Source organism: Castor canadensis, chromosome 6 (assembly GCF_047511655.1).
Source record: "Castor canadensis chromosome 6, mCasCan1.hap1v2, whole genome shotgun sequence".
In the NCBI taxonomy this organism is placed as follows: domain Eukaryota; kingdom Metazoa; phylum Chordata; class Mammalia; order Rodentia; family Castoridae; genus Castor; species Castor canadensis.
Window position 1 is genome coordinate 21,627,628 of NC_133391.1, and position 20,030 is coordinate 21,647,657.

At 37.7% G+C, this 20,030-nt stretch overlaps 1 protein-coding gene across 20 annotated transcripts in view; it reads left to right on the top strand.

Annotated features, from left to right (window-relative positions):
* The window catches only part of C2cd5 (C2 calcium dependent domain containing 5), an 89,634-nt gene that overhangs the window by 47,757 nt on the left and 21,847 nt on the right, over positions 1–20,030 (top strand). For 19 of the 20 annotated variants that reach the window (XR_012448812.1, XR_012448813.1, XM_074075872.1 and 16 more), the window contains 11 exons: positions 1,153–1,248; positions 4,341–4,532; positions 7,177–7,363; positions 10,479–10,643; positions 14,002–14,142; positions 16,178–16,241; positions 16,813–16,874; positions 17,089–17,187; positions 17,707–17,796; positions 18,268–18,355; positions 19,280–19,366. Coding sequence is in view for 18 of the 20 variants with exons in the window: in XM_074075872.1 (XP_073931973.1) it covers positions 1,153–1,248; positions 4,341–4,532; positions 7,177–7,363; positions 10,479–10,643; positions 14,002–14,142; positions 16,178–16,241; positions 16,813–16,874; positions 17,089–17,187; positions 17,707–17,796; positions 18,268–18,355; positions 19,280–19,366 (1,271 nt within the window). In the remaining 2 variants the exon portion in view is untranslated. The remainder of the gene's footprint in view (positions 1–1,152; positions 1,249–4,340; positions 4,533–7,176; positions 7,364–10,478; positions 10,644–14,001; positions 14,143–16,177; positions 16,242–16,812; positions 16,875–17,088; positions 17,188–17,706; positions 17,797–18,267; positions 18,356–19,279; positions 19,367–20,030) is intronic. The other variant, XM_074075883.1, reaches the window with a different exon arrangement.

A 20,030-nucleotide genomic window follows, 5' to 3' on the forward strand; every position in this document is an offset into this window, starting at 1 on the left:
AGCCTACAACTTGTCCACCAAGTTTGAAGATGGGTCACAGACGCGAGTTTCTACACAAGTCCAATGAATTTATTGAAAGATTAATTCGTCTGTCAGAAACTCCTTTCCTTTTCCCTTCTATACCTCAAAATATATATTTAAATTCCATCTTTTTTTTACCGTGTTGGGGATGGAACCCAGGGCTTTGTGCATACTAGGCAAGCCCTCTACCAAGCTGCATGCCCAGCTCTTGCTGTTTTGAGACAGGCTGCCATTGTGTAGCTCAGGCTGGCCTTGAATTCTCCATCCTCTTGCCTCAGCAATCCAGGGCTGGCATTACAGACATGTTCCACCATGTGTAGCTTAAGTCTCATCTTTATTCACTTCTTCTGTTGCATCTCATCTTTCCTACTGTTACTAATAAATTCTTTGGAGTGCACTTCCACTTTTGAAACTCCTTGATTCAGAAATCTTCCGAGGCTCCATGTTCCTTCTGGCATCCTCAGTGCCCTCCTACCTGGTAAGCTTGGCATTCCTCTACTCACTTGGCGTTTGGGTGACTTTCTTCCATGTGCCTGTAGGAGTCTGCTCTGATTGCTCCTTGTTTCAGGTACTTTGTCCGTAGGCTGCTGCCTGTCTCCTTTGCTTTAGGTAGTATCATCCAGTGGCTATATTGATTATTTAATTATTTTAGCTTTCAAATTAGGTCATGTGTAATAAAGAACTTAATAATTTTGATGCAGTTTAAGCTCCATTTTAGTATATTTTAGATACTTTTATAATCTAATTCAGATTAAGCATAGCAGAATCAATATTTGCATAGTTATGCTTTTAGGATAATTTAAATAAAACTAAGCAATTGAGTATCTGAATACAATTTAATGAATTATCACTGAGTTCAGTAATATAGTTTGTCACTGTTTACAGCTTGAATGATTTTAATATTCAGGAAGCTGTTGTCATTAATATTGTACTTTATCTTCTCAATTTTTAGTTTATAAAGAATTGTTGCCCTCTCCATTTTAATAATCTTAATTCTATTTTCTGTCCTAGGTAGTGGTATTTAATCTGTAGTAGCGTCTGATTTGTCACTCTTTTAATCATTTTGGTATTTAGAATCTCACAAAGTATGTTGCCTGCTAATCCTAACTTGTGGCATCTTTTTTCTTCTAGTGAAGAGGTCTGTATTTTGTCTGCGTCTGGCACGGCAGCGGTACTGAACCCCCGCTTTCTGCAGGATGGCATCGTGGAGGGCTGTTTGGATCAGAGGTTGTCTTGGCAGCCTGGCTTATTTTCCATAAGGGCAGAGAAGGGAGAGATTGATTTTTTATTTTTTCTTCAGAGCTGGGATAGTTCTCTGTAAAGGTGGCTTACAGTGATGCAGTGTAGACCTTGGGGCCAAGCACTTCACTGGTTTTTAACTAACTTGAGGTAACAGAGAAGTACGTGATTCTACACTGTATCACACACATTGTTCCTCATGTCTTGGTGAATGACATGAAGACTGTCAGTGGAAGAATTTTACATATACTTTGTTGGCTTTGTTATTTGACTTTCCCTCTTTTCTGTTTGTCTCACCTTCCAAGAAAGAAAGAGGTTGTGAAGCAATTTTCATAAAGAAAAATCTTAATTCATAAAATAATCAAAGTGCAATATTACACAAAAGTATGCATAAAAATTTCATGGGAAGTTAAACTTTAATGCATGTGAAGCAGAAAGTGACAGCATTAGGTAAAATGAGTATTTTTTTTTTTAACTGAGTCGTCGGTCCCTTTAAACTTTTAAACTGTTAGCTTCCATCAATGTCAAAAATGCTTTCTATAAGCATATATATATATATATATATATACACATATACATATATGTATACACTAAATATGTACTTAAATTATATACAAAAATCAGAATTTAAGTATCTAAATCTATAAGTGTTTGTGTGTATGTGTGTGTGTGTGTGTGTGTGTGTGTGTGTGTGTGTGTGTGTGTGTATTAATATCAGAGTCTGCCTGGATCAAGTGAGCTTTCATTCCCCTTCATGCCACAGTACATGTGTTTGCTTTTCCCCCAGTAATAATGTATTAAGTATAAATTAAGGAACATGCTAGAAGCATTCATATCTGTCAGATTTCGTATACATCAAGTCTCTGTACAGTTAAGAGAGGTATTCTAGCTCTGGTAGTGGGGACCTTGGCCTGCTTCTTCTGGCAATACTAAAATGGGCGTTGACCATTCTGTATTCTGGGGCCTTTGAAGTTACAGATAGGGTACACTTTGAATCATATTCAACAATTGAATACTCTACTAAGAAAACTGCCTTTGCCAGTGACTTGTCCTTGTGCTGCAATATAGTTCTTAGGAGATGTTATTGATTGGTTGGTTGGTTGGTTAATTGCAGTGGTAACAGTACTCCCAGGGCTTTATGTGTGCTGGCAGGCTACACACAGCTACTACTGAGCTGCATTCCCAGTTCAGTTTCACTCCTAAGTAGCGGCTTCATTTAACAAATAATCTGTCCCATGCTGCGTGGATTTTTCTCTATTGTGGCTTAGACAGATAAAATGAATTCTCTAAATGGACATCCAGTACAACGGATGCTATCCCTAGTTGTTAAAGAGAAAAACATCTTTTTTTTTCTGCTATAAAATTACTAGTGCCTACTAGAAAAATATTGCAGAATGTAGGAGAGTAGAAAGAAAAATAAGTCCCTTGCTCTCACCATGTGGGGAAAGTTCCTCTGTGCATTCGTATTTCACATGCTTTCATCAGTGCTCTTGCCTTGTGCCTTATGATATTGCGCCACTAGCATTCCAGTTTGTGTGACGCTATTAGTTAAAACTTGCTCCAGTTTGTTCCCTACTGACACATGGGCTTTGGACTCAAATAAACTGGAATTCAGCTACTTATTGCTCAGAGTGACTTACTAAGTTAGTATCTCGGTTAATTTCAATCTCCGTGGACCTACTGCTTGTTTCTGTGCTGGCATTGTATTGGGGGAGGGGGGTGGGAATTATTTGTAGTTTCCTTAATCTCCAAAAATAAACTCTGCAAAACACTTGTAGGTAGATATTTTCTGTTTTGTAGAGTCTGAGAGGTTAAAATAACTTGTACAGGGTCACTCAGATCTGACTTCAGTCATGTTGATAACCTACCAGGATGCCATCTCCACAGTAAAAGGATAATATGGGAAAGTAATTTAATGTGAGTTAGAGGGTTATCATGAAAATTCAGTGAAAAAACATAGATAAGGAGTCTCAGAAAGCCTGCCTCCTAGTGCATGTCCTTCAGGTTTTCCTTCAGTTTAATTTCCAAGTTTCACCTTCTAGCTTTAGATTAGGGCAATCAAGACCCACTTCTTTCCTGGGCCCTGGAAGATGTGGCCATGTGAAGTCTAGTTTCTCCACAGAGCTTCCTGTGTTTCCATTCCGTGTGTCTTGACTTCCTCAGATGGAGTAACTGAAAAGTAATTAATTCTTCTAAAGTGAATTCACAGACCTGAAAAGTAATCATTCTAAACGAATTCACAGACAGTCCAGGCCAACAGAACAGTGCATGGAGGTTGTGAGTGCTTCGTTTGTGGCATACTGTGGCATGCATGTCTCTTATGAAACGTGTTGGTTTTTCAGAAACATTAAAATAAGTATTGGAAATAAGAAATCTCACAGTATGCCTATTTTTAACTTACTGGTTTTTCTTTTTAAATATACTTGTTTTTATGTAAATTTTGTTTTCACATTTTTAGATTAGTTTGGTTGAGCATTTTTCTCGCTTAGGAATTTTTTTTGTATTTATATTTGTTAACCAATAAGAAAATGTTACCATCTTTTTATATGTGCTATTCTCCTCCCTCCCCCCCACCCCCAAAAAAATCTTTGGGACAACAGTCATCTTTGTCAAGTAGTGAGTCATCAAGCATAGAACTGGCACAGAATGACTTTTCTCTCGTAGAAACAATGTATGGTTCTTATTTCATAGTCACTAGTTATTCTCATCAGTCATAGTGATAGTACTGCTCTCCTATGGTCTAAATTATACAGTCTGTATGTAAGTACTGTGTGTGTAATATTTGTTTTTGAAAAAAATTTGTATGTCTTTCAAGAATGCCCTGGGTTTTTATCTGTTTGTTGTTGACTGGGGGTTGTACCCAGGGTAGAATGCCTTTGTATGTCTTTCAAGAATGCCCTGGGTTTTTATCTGTTTGTTGTTGACTGGGGGTTGTACCCAGGGTAGAATGCCTTATTATTATCATCATCATTTTGTGCTACTGGGGTTTGAACTCAGGGCATTGCACTTGTTAGGAAGGCTTCTACCACTTGAGCCACACTTCCAGTGCACTTACTGTTATTTTTAATGTGTTTGTATAGGCTTGATGAAAACATGCCTGTGGGCTGTGGCTTTTGCCATATTCCTTATGATGAGCTGAACATGCCGTTTCCAGCCCATCTCACCTACTGCTACAACTGCAGAAAGCAAAAGGTCCCTGACGTGCTCTTCACAACTATAGATCTCCCAACTGATGCAGCAGTTGTTGGGAAGGGTTGTCTCATTCAAGCAAGGTGTGTTTGTGAAAACTGTGTTTGGTGTCCTTGAAAAATTGTGAGTCATAGCCCTGTTTGTAAATATTTGTGTTTTCTACCTGTTTGGGCCTGAATAAGCTGGAAGTTCTATTGGAACCTTGTATTTTAGTGCCTATCCCATTGGGAGGAAAAATACCCTCTAAACTCAAAACAGTTTATATGGGAGAGCATTTCTTAAACAGTTCAGTTCTGTACAAGTGTTTTTTATAGGCAAGGGATGTGACTGAATGTAGACTCTTTTAAAGACAATAAATATGTATTATGGAAGATGATATTTTTTTCTTTTAAAGAATAGTGCTGTGTAGTGTTTCTTTTACTTCTCAATTAAAGTGCTGTGGAGTAGGAGATCCTAAATTGTGACACACAGAGAGCAAACAGTTATAGCTGTGCAGATCACTACCAACTGCTGTGTTACCAGACTCATTGGCCATGTCTGTCCTCATTTGACTTGAAATCTCAGCAGTAGTGACACAGGTGATCATTTTCTCCTTGAAATTCCTGTGATGTCACATCTAGTGTTCTTCCTCCTTTGTGAAGTCTTCAGCTTCCACCTTGACTCCTCTTTGTTTCTTGATTTTTTTTTTTTTTTGTTGGGGGGATATTGGGGTTTGAACTCAGGGCCCCATGCTTTCTAGGCAGGGACTCTACCATTTGAGCCACTCCACCAGCCCTTTTTCATTGGTTATTTTTGAAATAGTCCCCCTTTATGCCAGGGCAGCCTGGACTACGATCCTCCTATTTGTGCTTCTCTTGTAGCTGGGATGACAAGCATGTACCACTGTGCCCAGCAACTAGTTGAGATGAGATCTCAAGAACTTTTTGCCTGGTCTGGCCTAAAACTGTGATCCTCCCAATCTTTGCCTCCAGAGTATCTAGGATTACAGGCGTGAGCATATGGATCAATGAATTGATAGAGGGTCCAAACATACAGCTCTCAAAAATCAAGAAATGGCCCAGACTCTACTACCTGTCTTCTTCACGCCCCATCTTGATGAATCACAGGTGTCACATACTTGTTCCAAGTTGAACTGCTGGCTTTTTCTACTTCTTTCTTACTAAATTTTCTTTTGTTAAGAAAAAATAGTATGTCTCCCCGGTTCTTCATAACAAATTTGGTGTTTTTTGATACAATCCTCTTTCTCAACTTCTTTTTTTTTTTTTTGGAAGTGATAATTGCTAACATTTATTGATCCTTTACTGTGCACCAGAATCTTCTGCATGGCTTTGCATACCTCAAATTGATTAATCAACTGAACTATCTTAAGAAGTACAAATGATAGTCATACTCATTTAACAAGTCAGTTAAGGAACCTGCTCAAGGTCACACAGCTAATAAATGGGAGAGATGAAACCAGAGTTTTGGACCCCAGGGCCAGACTCTTGGCTTCCACATACCAGGTACAGCCACTCAGCACCATAAACCAAATAAAGAGACATGGTGAAGACAGAGAAAGGAGATTTATTACATGGCCTGGAACACGCCATGGGAAGAAGCAGAGTAAGCACTCAGCCCATCTTTAGCCATCTTCTGGGTACATATATGATCTGTAGCTTTAAGCAGCAGACAAAGAATTAGGGCAGGGGTGAAAGGTCAAACAATCCCAGTCATAGGTGTGCTCCAGTGGGTCATTCTCAGTTCTCATTTTGGGAGAGGTTCCCAGCAATTGTTATCACTTGTCTTGGGGAGTCTGATATTCTTTTCCTTTGAGACAGTTTCCCCCTTGTTGGATTCCAAGTGACTGACTGTAAGGTGAACAGCTTAGACAAAAACAGGTGCAAGGGAGGGCTGCCACGCTTTTCTCCTATTTTTACTTAATTTGTGGGCCCAAGTAAGGGGTGTTATGTTTGAAGATACCTCACTTTTGAGGGAGTTAGGTTGTCACACTATCTGGCTTTGTAGATTTCTTGGTTAGTGTTGCAACCTTTTAATAGCAAATTAATTACAAAGTTAGATTGAGTTTTCTCTTGAAATATATTTCCAGTCCACTTACTTTTTTCTCTGTTGTATCTGAGACCTTCCATTTGTGACTTTTCTTTTGCTTTGCCTGGTGTATGCAATCTTCAGTATTTCTTTAGATGGCTCCTTTTGTGCTGTGCTGTCTGTTTGGTTTTAGGCTGCAATTGTTCTCTCACCACTGCCTTCGGCTTCCATTGCTGCTATTGAGAAGTCAGGTATTAGTCTTGAAGATAGTCTTTTCTTCCCATAGATACTTGAGAAGCTTTGCATTCTGTTAGTGAGCAAATTAACTTCCCTCTGCTCTTCATCCATCCTTTGGTCACATGCCGTTATGGAATCTGAGATTTTAAATTGCGTTGTCTAGTGATGTTGGTCAGTATTTATTTCATTTCTAGAGATTTTGAGGTTTTCATTTTTGTTTATTGAAATAATGACTTTAATAAAGGCTTACACAGTGACAAAAATGGCAAAAAAGATTGTTGGTATAGCTTAATAAGTTTGAGACAAGTGTCTTACTAAGCACACTTAGAAAATTTTAAAAATTGGACTTTCTTTTTGCAAGTGCTTAAGAGGGAACCCTTAGCTAAACATGTTGCTGTACCACTGTGTCACACCCCAGCCAGACATTTCTTAAGAGAATACGAGCAGAATTATTTTCCTTTACAGGTTATGTCGCTTAAAAAAGAAAGCACAGGCGGAAGCAAATGCCACAGCTGTCAGTAACCTCTTGCCATTTATGGAGTATGAAGTACACACTCAGCTAATGAACAAGCTAAAACTCAAAGGAATGAACGCTTTGTTTGGACTAAGAATTCAGATCACTGTGGGTGAAAATATGCTGATGGGCTTAGCGGTAAGTTTAGAAGCTTTTGATTTGGTTTGTGATTTCTGTATGTAGTAGATTCTGTTTTATGCAATTCTTTAGCTAAGAAAACTCAGCTAAGGAAGCTGACATTAAGACCTTTGAGGGCTGGAGACATTTTAGGAAGTGAATCTGGTGCGGGGCTTCACTTTCCCTCTTTTAAAGGGACTGTGGCCATCACCTCAGTAGTTAACCTTTTAAAAGTTATCATTTGTAGCTTATTTAGTAAGTTGGCCACCATTGATCTGGACTTTGTTATTGTTTATATATTACTAAAGCAGGGTTTCTCGTTGCTATTTGGGAAGGATGACTCTGTGTTGCAGGCTGGCATGTTCACTATAAGATATTTAGCCACCACTTCCAGCCTTCACAGTGGGTGCTAATGGCATGCACCGTTCTAGCTGTAGTACCCCTAAATGTCTTCAGACATTGCCAAATGTCTCTCGGGGCAGAATTGTCCCCTAGATGAAGACCATGTGACAACTAATCTTTCTTTTGAATGGTAAGAATAAAACAAAACATGAGACACTATCTACTGTTGGACAGAGAATTAGGCTTCATCACAAGTGTGTGCATATAGCCAACAGTAAAATATGAAATAAAATGTGTGTTCTTAAGTGCTGATAACATATGAGGCAGGAAAATCTCTCCCTTTACCTTTACTTTGGTTTGTTAGAAAGTGAGTTCTGACTGCAAAGATGTTGCTATCTCTGTAAGCAGTATGAGACCCAGAGAACTGTATCTGCAAAACATGTCACCATATGGAATCTGATCAGTATTTATGGAAGTCCTCTCATGTTTTAGGCACTTTACTAGCCAGGATTGTTGTCTTTGTACTGGCTTTTCAAATTGTAGTTCTCTCAGCATCTTTTTAAGACCTGCATAGATACTTAGTTTTAAGAAATTTATGGAACTTGAAATCTTTTTCTCAGTATGCACTTTTTTTTTTTTTTTGGGTGGGTAGGCTGGTGTTTGAATTCAGGACTTCACTATTGCAAAGCAGGTGCTCACAAAGCAGGCGCTGTACCTCTTGAGCCACACCTCTGGTCCATTTTTCTCTGGTTGTTTTGGAGATAGGGTCCTGCAAACTCTTTGCCTGTGCTGGCATTAAAACATGATCTTCCTGATTTCAGCCTCCCAAGTAGCTAGGATTGTAGGCATGAGCCACTGGCATGTGGCTTCGGTATACATTTGTAGGTAAAGTGCACACTTATTCTGTTTCATGTGTCATTTCTCTAAGAATGAACATGTGAACTTTAGTGTGTAGGGGATAATTGTGTGATAATGATTAGCTATCATTTTTTTTTTTTTTGTCAAGAGAAGATTATAAAAATGCAAGTAATCTGGGGGCTGGGCTATAGCTCAGTAGGAGAGTGCTGGCCTAGCAAGGCCCTGGGTTCAATCCCCACACCACCAAAAGGAAAAAAAAAAGTGTGATCTCGTTTATGTTAAAATACTTCATACTTAGATTAACTTGGGGGTAAAGTATTCATTTCAATTCAGTGGTCTAAAATTTTCCTACTTATCAGGGACCTTGCATAAATGTGTGATTCCGGCTGAATCCAAGCCTGCAGAGATTGGTGTGTGCTGATGGAGACTGAGACCTGGATTCAAACTCAGAAACTTACTTTGTTCCTGGGTGTGGTTAGACACACCTGCAATCCTAGCACTTGGGACACTGAGTCAAGAGGATTGTGAATTTGAGGCCATCCTGGGCTATACAGAGAGAGACCCAGTCTCAAACTGTGCTGCCCACTCCCCTGCCCCCACTAATATAATTTAAGGCCTATCTTACATACTGCTTTTCTAAAGCATACTTAATGTTTTCCTTTACCATGATCACTAGTGACACTGTTTTCAACTTTCTCATTGTGTTCCTTGTGCTACATTATGGCTCTGTAAGCAAGATCTTAGGTCGCTTGTATGATAGCTAATACTTTGAGTGCTGCCTGGGTGTTGGACACTGTGCTAATCTGGAAGAAATAGAATACTGTCTTCACTTTACAAAGGAGAATTCAAATGCTGTGCCAGGCAGAGACTCCCAAGTGATGTGATTGCGTGTGCTGGAGCTGGATTTTAAGCCCAGGTCTGTGTGGTTCTGCGTTCTTGGCCTCAGCCACTCAAGGATCTTGCCTCCTTAATGAATTGAGCTGGTTTTAAAAGGCCAGGGTGATGAGTAAGGGCTGCATGTGGCACAGTAGGTTCTGTGGTTGAATACCAAGAACTGGTCATGGTGGGGAAGGACTCCAGAGAGAACAGGCCTATGCTCAGTTTCTTCTGTTGTACAGATGCCATCATATTACACCCTCTGTAGGGTGAACTTTTACACAGTTGGCAATTGGCTACTTGAAAAAGTAATTTAAAAAAGTCCAAATGCACAAATATCCAAAGTTAAAAGTATTCTCTCTCCCATTCTGCCACTTTGATGTTAATAATTTTATGTTTACACTTAATTTTTGGTCTGTTTATGTTAGCATAAGTGTAAATGCACATACAGACTTTAGCTTGTTTTGTATTTCCCAATACTAATAGTATGTTTTAACTGCTACAGTCAGAAATATTTAAAATAAATGTATCAAGTCAGAGTTATTTCATGGTAATTATAGAGCTAGGGCAATAGTTTGAAAATGGGTTTTGGAATAAGAAACAGATACAAATCTCTTCCTGTTTATTTACTCGGGCATTGAGTAGATTTAATATCTTTTCTGGACTTCAGTTTCTTGAATTGCAAAAGTTTTCTTTTTATTTTTGCCACTACTAAAGGTTGATTACTCATTCACTAAAAAAAATTAGCAACTTTTAATTTAATTTTTTGCTAAGCTATTTTTGACTGTAATTCATTTTTTTTACAATTATAAGATAAAACCTAAGAAGTACAGTTGGGTATGTACTGAACAGTAAATTCCCCTTCCATGACTGTTGCCTGTCCACTTTTAAGATTAGTTCCTCCCCAGAGGAGCCCCTCCTGGTACCAGGGTGTTTCTCATGTCCTTCCAGAGATGACCTTGGCATCTCTTTTCCTTCAGCACAAGGACCACATTCCTAAATATGAAAACTTAAGCACCACTAAGGTACCTTGTCTGATTCTTTCCCATTACTTCACAAGTCGGCCACAGGTGTATATTTAGCAGCTCTACCGACACCTGGCGGCATTCAGATTGCCGGGAAGACCCCCAGTGACGGCTCCTATGAGCAGCATGTGTCCCATGTGCAGAAGAAGATCAACGACACCATCGCTAAGAACAAAGAGCTGTATGAAATCAGTCCCCCGGTAAGTGCAGAAGTCTACCCGTGATGCATTGAGTATGCTTGGATGTCAGGATGTCAGGATATTTTTAGATCACCCATCTTGTTTTGGATATAAGAGGTTTTGTTTTTCTTTTTCCTTTTCCACTGTTAAGGTTAGCTCTGTTTTTCTTTCAGCTCCTTTCCCATGTTTGCTCAAATGTCTTCTTTTGGGGGAGGCCTGCTCTGAGCGTATCTGCACAAATGTGCATGTGACACACATGTAGGTTTTTAAATTTTGTCTATTGCCTGCTATCACCAGTACATTGAAGCTCCATCACAGCTACGATGGAGTGGAAAACAGAGAGTATTTCAGTGACTGCTCCTTTTTTATAGTTTTCTTGCCACTTGTTTCCATAGTCAACCTGGCTAGCCAATTTGCACTCATAGTGGCGTTAAAATGAAGACATGTGGAGTTAGGATGAGCTATTAGTTTTTATGAGTCTGGTGATAGACACTTTCACAAAAGGATACTTTGTATCATCTTTATTATCCTGTTTTATATAATGTCCTATTTTGGCTGATCTTCTGAACCATGCTTCTGAATTCTCACTTCATAACTATAATTTTTGTCACATTACTGAAGCAAAGTTGTGATGCTGAGGGAGATTTTAAAGATTTGGTGTGGCACTGTTCAGTGCTGTTCAGTGTGGTAGCCATTGGCACTTGGTGTATAACTAATCCGAATTGAGATTTTCTGTAAGCATAAAATTTATACTGGACTTGGACAACTCAGTATGGAAAAAATGTAAAATATATTTTTATATTTATCATATGTTGAAAATTTAATGTTTTGAATATATTGAGTTAAAACCTTTATCAATACTGACTTCATCTGTTTCTTTTTGCTTTATTATCTTTTTGGCTCACTTTATATTTCTGTTAGCACTAAATGTACACCCTATTTTTTATTTATTAAGTTTTGGCAGTGCTGACATTTGAACTTAGGGTCACTCTTGTTTGGCACTCTGCCATTTGAAAATGCCCCAGTCCTTACAGCTTCTTTAAATTGAATAGAAGTTCTTATATGTTAGTAGATAAATGCTTGAAAAATAGCCTGTTCCATACTGAATGAATGCTTGTTTTCTGTGCACTATTTTATAATTGTATTTTGAGACTCAAATACCTACTCATAGAGGATTCTTGTGAAGCAACATGTTCATACTCCATTTATTCTTTCTGTGTTAGTTACCGTGATAAAAGCTGAACTCTTTTCCTCAATAGTGTTCGTCACCTCCTGCATCCACTCTGATCTCAGAGGAAGAATGACGCTTGTTCCCTGTGTTCCCAGTACACTTTGATGTTCTTCAGTCACCTACCTGTCACACACCACTGTACTTAGTTTACATGTCTGTCTTCCTCTATGATAGTACTGTCAGCCCTCTGTGTGGTGGTTCTGCATCTGTGGATTCAGCCAACCTTGAATCAAAAATGTGTGAAAAAAATTGTGTCTGTACTGAACATGTCCAGGCTTTTTCTCTTGTCATTATTCCCTCAACAACAGAGTGTAATGACCATTTGTATTACACTTACATCATCTTAGGTACTAAGTCGTATAGAAAGATTGGAAGCATAAAGGAAGGGGATAGGGAGGTGGCTTAGTGGTTAAATACTTGTCTAGCACGTGCACAGCCAATTGGATCCCAGTGTTGTGAGGATGTGGGTCAGTTTCGGGCCAGTACTATACCATTTCATAAAGAGCTTGAGCATCCATGATGGGTATCCTCAGGGGAGACCAGACTCCCATGAATACCAACAGATGACTACTAAGAAGGTGAATTAAGTCACTTCATCCAATAAATACTGAGCTGCTACTCATGTCACACAGCTTCCCATTTGGATTTCATGTGTTGAGGAAAATTTTCCATAAGAGGGTGCGTCAGTTTGCGACTCGTCTAATGTGTCTTAACTTTTTTCAGATACTGAGCACATGACAGTCCTTGAGCAGAATTTGCTTGACAAAGTTAGTGCACAAGATTAATTCTAAGATACCACATACATTATGGCTTTCTCTCTTTAATTTTGTACAGTGGTCAGTTTATGAAAATGTGGATCAGGGTGTTCCTTCTTTTAGGAAGACAGCCCCTGCTGAAGTGAATGCTGTTGATTGTTTTCTTGATACAATCAGGAAATTGAAAATGTGTTTCTAATGCAGAGGTATAGTGCCACTTAATCAAACATTATTAAGATAATCTAAGGTATCAAAGTTAAAGAGAGAAAACCATAATGTATGTGGTGGCTTAGAATTAATCTGTGCACTAACTAGTAGTAATGCAATTTCATAATGAATCTTTAGAATCTGTTAAGCAAGGTAACATTTATTATGTCAATGATAAAGTGAACAGAGGCATAACAACTCTAAACTCCTGTGAAATTAATTGTAAAGAGAAGTGTTTCTAGTGGGAACATTGCACTGAGAATCAAAAGACCTGTCATGCAGGTTTCCTGTGCATTTAGTTTTCAAACACAGCGATTGCTTTGCATGTGACTGCATAGTCACTATGGTGTGCATCTTGTTAGTACAGAGCAGGTTAATTTGAAGTACAAATAAGAGAAACAGATGAGCAAGTACCCCAGACTGTATGTTACCACACTGTGCAGGGGTAGTCTTCTTCCAGGGTATGCACTAGCAATGAATATTTAGAACTACACTTTAGAAAAACTTCTACTTGCAGTTTCCTCATGTTTGACAAAGATACCTCTGGTACTTTCTGTAGCCAACAGTGATTTAGAAGTTTAGTTAACTCAGGAAAGCTCGCTAGTCCATACAAGAAGACACCATATACTGAAAGATCATTACTGTAGCTAGTAAAGTTTATTATCATAATAATTGCATGGCAGATACATGCAAAGTATATGTATATATAAATCTACTCATATGCACACTTAGGTTTCTCATTCTTCACATTTTTACTGTGTGGAAAAAATTACTACAGGTAAGAAAGGATATAAAGGATTAGTATCCTATCTTGGAAAATAAATTTTAAATATTTTATAGCCAATTAGGACTTTAAATGATGACAGCAGTGCATGTGTATAGTTGAGTGCTGATTTTCTGAGTTCACTGCAATCTCTTTTCTGTATGCTAGATGTCAATTTTGCTTTGTTGTATCTGTGATAGTTACATATATTTCTAGATTAGTGCACCAATAAGACTGCCATTCTGCATAAAAGGAAATATCCGCATCTTCTACCAGTACTCAGAGAGGTTGTAATTGCATATAGTTCACTGAATGTATTTTACAAACTTTTTCTCCATCGGAAGTTGTCTATTAATACAAAAGTTTAAAACCAAACTGTCGAAAACAGACTCATGTAATATAAAACAATTGTATTTATTTTAGGAGATATCTGAAGAGATTATAGGATCACCCATTCCAGAACCTAGACAACGTTCAAGACTTTTAAGATCTCAATCAGAAAGCTCTGATGAAGTTACAGAATTAGATCTTTCACATGGGAAAAAAGATGCTTTTGTTTTGGAGGTAATATTGCACTGGGCTAATTTCTTAAGAATGTTTTAGAAGATACTGATTTTACAATCAGATCCTACATTGATGTGATATCTTTGTATTACAACTGTTATCAGAAAAGTTTTATTAGAGAAATCACACACATTTAAAAATGTCAGAACTTAGTGATTGATAGAACAATGCAGGTGGTTCTGAAACAGCTAGTGTATGGGTTTAAATAACACCAAAATACAGGTTGAGCATCCCTAATTCAAAACCCCAAATATGAAATGTTCTGAAATTCAGTTTTGTTCAAAAAGTTTTGGATTTAAGAGCATTGCAGATTTTGGAGTTGAGGCTGAGGATGCTGAACTCATGATGTCTGTGCAAATATTCCCAAATCTGAAAAACTCTGAAATCTGAAATGCTTTAGGTCTCAAGCATTTTGGATAAAGGATACTCAACCTGTAACATTAAAGACTTGGAGTTATTTTTGTGCACTTGAATGAATTTAAATAAGAATTTAATGTGCTATTCTTTAACCTACTCAATTACCTGGTTTTTATGATAATGTTACTCTGACAATAACATTGTCTCATGTGTTACATACACTATAATGTGTTGTTCACACTGCAAATACTGAGTGTACTGTTTTCTTGCTGAAAACAGAAGACAGAGCTGATCTTTCTTTATAAAAAGATGCCTAGGATATTTGAGTAACTCTATAGAGAATGAACATGTTGCCTTCTCCCTCACAAACCTGCTCCCCCATCCTTCTCTGTAGAATAGTTTTGAGAAAGAGAAGAAAACTTCCTTTTGATATTGAAGGAAAAGAAAGTCAAAGAAATGTCAGACAGTGAAAGATGAGATGAAAAAAACCCTGATATGCTGATGTCAGTAAATCAGGAAGCTGGTAGAGGATATGCGTTGGGGGTGAATGAAGGGTTATTAGAGTCTGGAACAGTACCAGTGACCATGATGAGATGTCAGCCATGAGAGAAGCACATGGCCTGAGGTGAAAGTGTTAGCTTCAGACAATCCATTTTCTCGCTTTATGCCTTTCTTTTCCATTTTTCTATAGTCTGAGAGTAGATAAAACAGAGCCGGGTGGTAAAGGCTCCAGACAGCTGTTTAGAGCTATGCTGTGCAAAACATAATGACTGCCTATAGCCTTAGTACTGCCTCGGAGCGTGCAAGATGTGGATTCCTGGATCCCTACCAGATCTCCTAAAAGAGAATTTCAAGGTGGGGCCCAGGAAATGTTGAACACTCTCCAGGTGTCTGAGCATTACCGGGTTAGATCTAGAGCATTTTTGGTATGTCTGGTCCCAGAGTTCTGTTTGAGCAAAGGCACACAAAGCAAAAGTGCTTCACATGTGGGCAAAGACTCAGCAGGAGAAGGGACAGAGGCAGGAGATTGGAGGTGAACAGTTCGAGGTCCTGCTTGGGGAGTGTTCAGGGAATAATGACCACTACTCTGGGTCGCTAAGCAAAGGAAAATGATCAAGTCCCTACCATCAGGGGAGAGGCAGTTCAGAGATCTGCCAAGTGGGGCTCAGGCCCCAAGCACAGGTGGCTGTCTGTGTCTGTCCAGCTGCAGGTTTTCACTGTTACTCACAATGGAATGTTGTGATGTAAGAACACCAGGGTCTAATTATGCCTTGACATTTTATCCCTACTTAATTCCATTGGAAAGCAGCTCTGTTTAATCAATGATTCTTTTAGTTACATTTTATTAGTTTAAATAAAGTGGGATAATGGTTGCTTGTGGTGTTTTTGTAAGTCTTGAAACATGTTCTTATAAAAGCTCGAGAAGTCTACGTTTGTTGTTAACTCAACATATTTTAATATGTAAAATACTCACTTAGAAGTATTTGTAATCATTACTGCGGAGAAATTTGCTGATAGAATTTTCCCAAGCTATATATTTTACATTAGGGAAAATGGCCCTGCTTTTTCTTCATTCTTAAGGTTTGCTCTTAATAAATGATGAAAGTAGTTTTTAGAAATTTGAACTAGTTACATATTTACTGCTAGTGTGTAATAGTTTTCATCCTTTTGCATTCAGATTGATGACACTGATGCCATGGAAGATGTCCATTCTCTCCTCACTGATGTTCCTCCTCCTTCAGGTGAGCAGAGAAGAATTACCTTCTAGATGAAGCAAGTCTTCTAGATCAGTATTTTGGTTCATACTTGTTCCATAGCTTACCTTATTTTTAAGGCTTCCTCAGTGTCACATTGTACCATGTGTTTGGCTGCTTCAATTGGAGGGGGTGAATTCAGCCATCATTATAAGGACCTTTGTAAATGTCACAATGTACCCTAGTACAACAATAATATAATAAAAAAAGTAAATTAAAAAAAGTCTTGGAACATATTGCTTAAAGATGTTTATGTTAGGGCCAGGGGCATGGCTCAAGTGGTAGAGTGATTGCCTAGAATGTGTGAGGCCCTGAGTTCAAACCTCAGTGCTAAAAAAAAAATTACATTAGGATTTAGGTGAATCTGAATTAAATTCTGTTAGGTTTTATACATGAAAAGAAAAACTATAATTTATTAGAATGTTTTAAAGTCTCCTGAAACTACAGTTTTATAAAAAAAATAAAAAGTTTTATAATTGAAATTTCATGTAATAATTTAAAAATGTTATTCCTTTACACAAAATCAATAAAATGTTGTGTATCTAATTTGTTTTGTCAGGCTTTTATAGTTGCAATACAGAAATTATGCCTGGTATAAATAATTGGACATCAGAAATACAGGTAAACCTTTGATTAATTCTAAGCAAACTGCATATGTTGTTTTAGTCGATACACTTAAATATCTCTTTTTCTTTTGGCCCTCCTAATGGCAGTTACAAAACCTTTTCTTTTTCACACCCCGTTGGTTACTTGTCATCCATTGTGTGTCCATTTACCAGTTGTTATGGTATTTAGTGATGGATGGTAAAATAGTCTGCTGTGTCTCCACACTTAGATGTTCACGTCAGTGAGAGTGATCAGACTGAGCAGCCTTAACCTGACCAACCAAGCACTGAATAAGAACTTCAATGACCTCTGTGAGAATTTGCTCAAGGTAAGAACCTCAAACAGGGCTTTAATGTGTAAAGGTCCTGAGAACCATGAAATGTTAAAAGAAAAGCATCTGTCTTGTCTGTACTACTGTAGACAGTTGCGGGCTACATTGTTGGAATACCTGTCAATCTCACCTGTGTTATTAGACAAGGCAAGATGCTAATGTACCTCGTCCTCGTAAGACATTCTATTATAAAGAAAAAAGCAGTTGAGTTAGATAATAGCTTGAAATTTCACAAAAGCATAGTATATAAGTGTGAATTTTTTAAAAGCCTATTGTTTTTGTGATTTACTGACAAATATGATTAAGTTGTACTGTCTGCTTCAATCCTAAAATGTATTCTTAATGTAAGAATAAACTGAAACTAGTGTTTCAGTCTTTTAAACTTCTCATTTATCATAATATAATGTACATTATGAAAATCAGCTTTCATGAATTTTAAAATTTATTTTTTAAATAGCTTTTTATTGCTAAAATATTTTGTTAGTAATACAATGCTAATATTTTTTTATTGTGTAGAGCCTGTATTTCAAACTACGGTCTATGATTCCCTGCTGCCTTTGCCATGTAAATTTTACAGTATCTCTGCCTGAAGATGAATTAATTCAGGTAATTACAGTTTCTCCTATTATAAAAGAAGGTTTCTAGCTTTTTTCTAATCTGTGTTAGTATTACAATTTTGCTATGATTAAATAACTTAAGTATATACTATTTTACCTCAAAATAGCTTAAAACATACATTTTAGTATGAGTTAGGCCACCTGTTTTGTTGTTTTGAGTTCTGGTTATTTGAAGACAGATTCCCCTTTGTTCCAGCATAATTTGATAGGGTAAGTGTGCATCACATAGGATTTTACCTGTTCCCAGGTTTTAGGGAAGCCCCCAACCTCTTTCTGAAATATGCAGGTTTAACTATACAGGCTGAGTATTTGAACTTAAATATAATTCTGATTGAGCATCTTAACCAGGAAAGGCATATTAGCCAATTGATTTAGATTGCCCCATGGTACAGAGAAAGATGTGTAAGAAATATTTTGGCAGTGATTACTTTGTTAATACTGTTTGTGTCTGTAATTCTAGGTTACAGTCACAGCTGTTGCAATAACTTTTGACAAAAATCAGGCTTTACAGACTGCAAAAACTCACGTTGAAAAGCCACTACAAAGAGGTGAGCATTTGGATGGACATAGCTCATGCTTGTCTGCATCATATTTCAGTAAAGTATTAAAGTATGGAGGGCAGGTAGAACACATAGTGACTTGTTTCTTGAAGAGGTATTTACCACTTTTTCTGCCCATCCTCATTGAGGTAACTGTGTGGCCAGATAAGGGCCAGCACATGAAACCCACTGATACAGCAAGACTCTGTGCTTCTGTGTTTTTCTCAGGAAAATTCCTATTGTTTTTAAAAGGTTCTTCAGAGGTGTCCTTAATCTAGTAGAATTTGGGAAGTACCACTGTTAATACATTACAAAGAAACACAAATTATCAGAAACTGTTCTCATCAAAAATCAGGGAAGTAATATAATACTTTATAAAGTTTAAGTGACCCATTGGCTAACTAAAGTATTCATGATTAGCATAAACGTTTTAAAGTTGATGACATCCTGCCTATATGATATTGGTATGATTGGAGCACTGAGCTAATGTTGAGCAGATGTATTAAATAATTACATATTTAGATATTTATCAAAGATAGATAAGAAGCTGTTTTAAGAATCTTAGAAACTAGTAGATATGAAGACAAGGATAATAGTAACTATATTACTGAGCGCTCACTGTGTAAAGGTTAAATAATGCTAGTGGCTTGCAGGTACTCTTTAGGTAGCACCTCTCCATGTCATGCAGAGGAGGTCACCAGAGAAGAAACCAGGAAGAAAATTGCCAGAATAAATTGGGGCACGGGAGGGAGAACACACACAGACACACACACACACACACACACACACACACACACACAGACACAGACACACACGTGCACGCGTGGGCGTGCACACACACACACACAGAGACAATGTTATCACAGGTTCTTAATTTGAAAGAATTAACCATAGATTGTCACTAAATCACTGGTGTCCTCCTCGCCTCTCAAGCTTCCACAGATAATGAAGAACTTCTGCAGTTTCCGTTGGAGCTCTGTTCAGACTCACTTCCTCCTCATCCTTTTCCACCAGTTAAAGGTTGGTCAGTAGAAAACTGCATCTTCTAGTTCCTTCCTTTACCTCTTTCTTATAGACGCCTTTCCTAATCTCAAGAAGATTTACCCTTCATTCCTTCATTGTATGCTTCTCCATGTTCATAAATGGGAGGAAGTAGTGTTCTTGTTTTGGTTCCTCAAGAAACTTCAAATTATGAAGGTAATTTTCATGTTGTTCCATTCTCAAACCTCAAACGCATTGAAGTTTTATTCTTAAAGACATGGGTTTCACAGTGTCACTATTCACACATAGTGCATTTGGTAAGGCTTTTTCCAGTGACAATCTAAACCTTTTAAAAATTTTTGGATTTTCCAGACTCCAGATGCTCATTTTCTTCAGAAGATGCTTGGGAAGGTTTAGGGGTAGCGGCGCAGTGAGCCGGGGCTATCCTTGAAGAGCTTTGCCGTGTATTGATGAGAAAGTGCTATTTTTTCAAAGATGAAATAATTTTATCTTAGAGCAGTAAATCTCCTTTAATCTGTGCAGTCTGTGGAGGAGAATCGGAGAAAGTATTTTTAATTTCCTTCTCATTTCAGTGTCATTTTCATTATAAAACTTTCAAAGCTGCTATACCTAATCTTATAATATGTAAATTCAGTAAGTATTGCTTATATTTTTCCTAAAGTGTTTAATCCAAGAAATGATG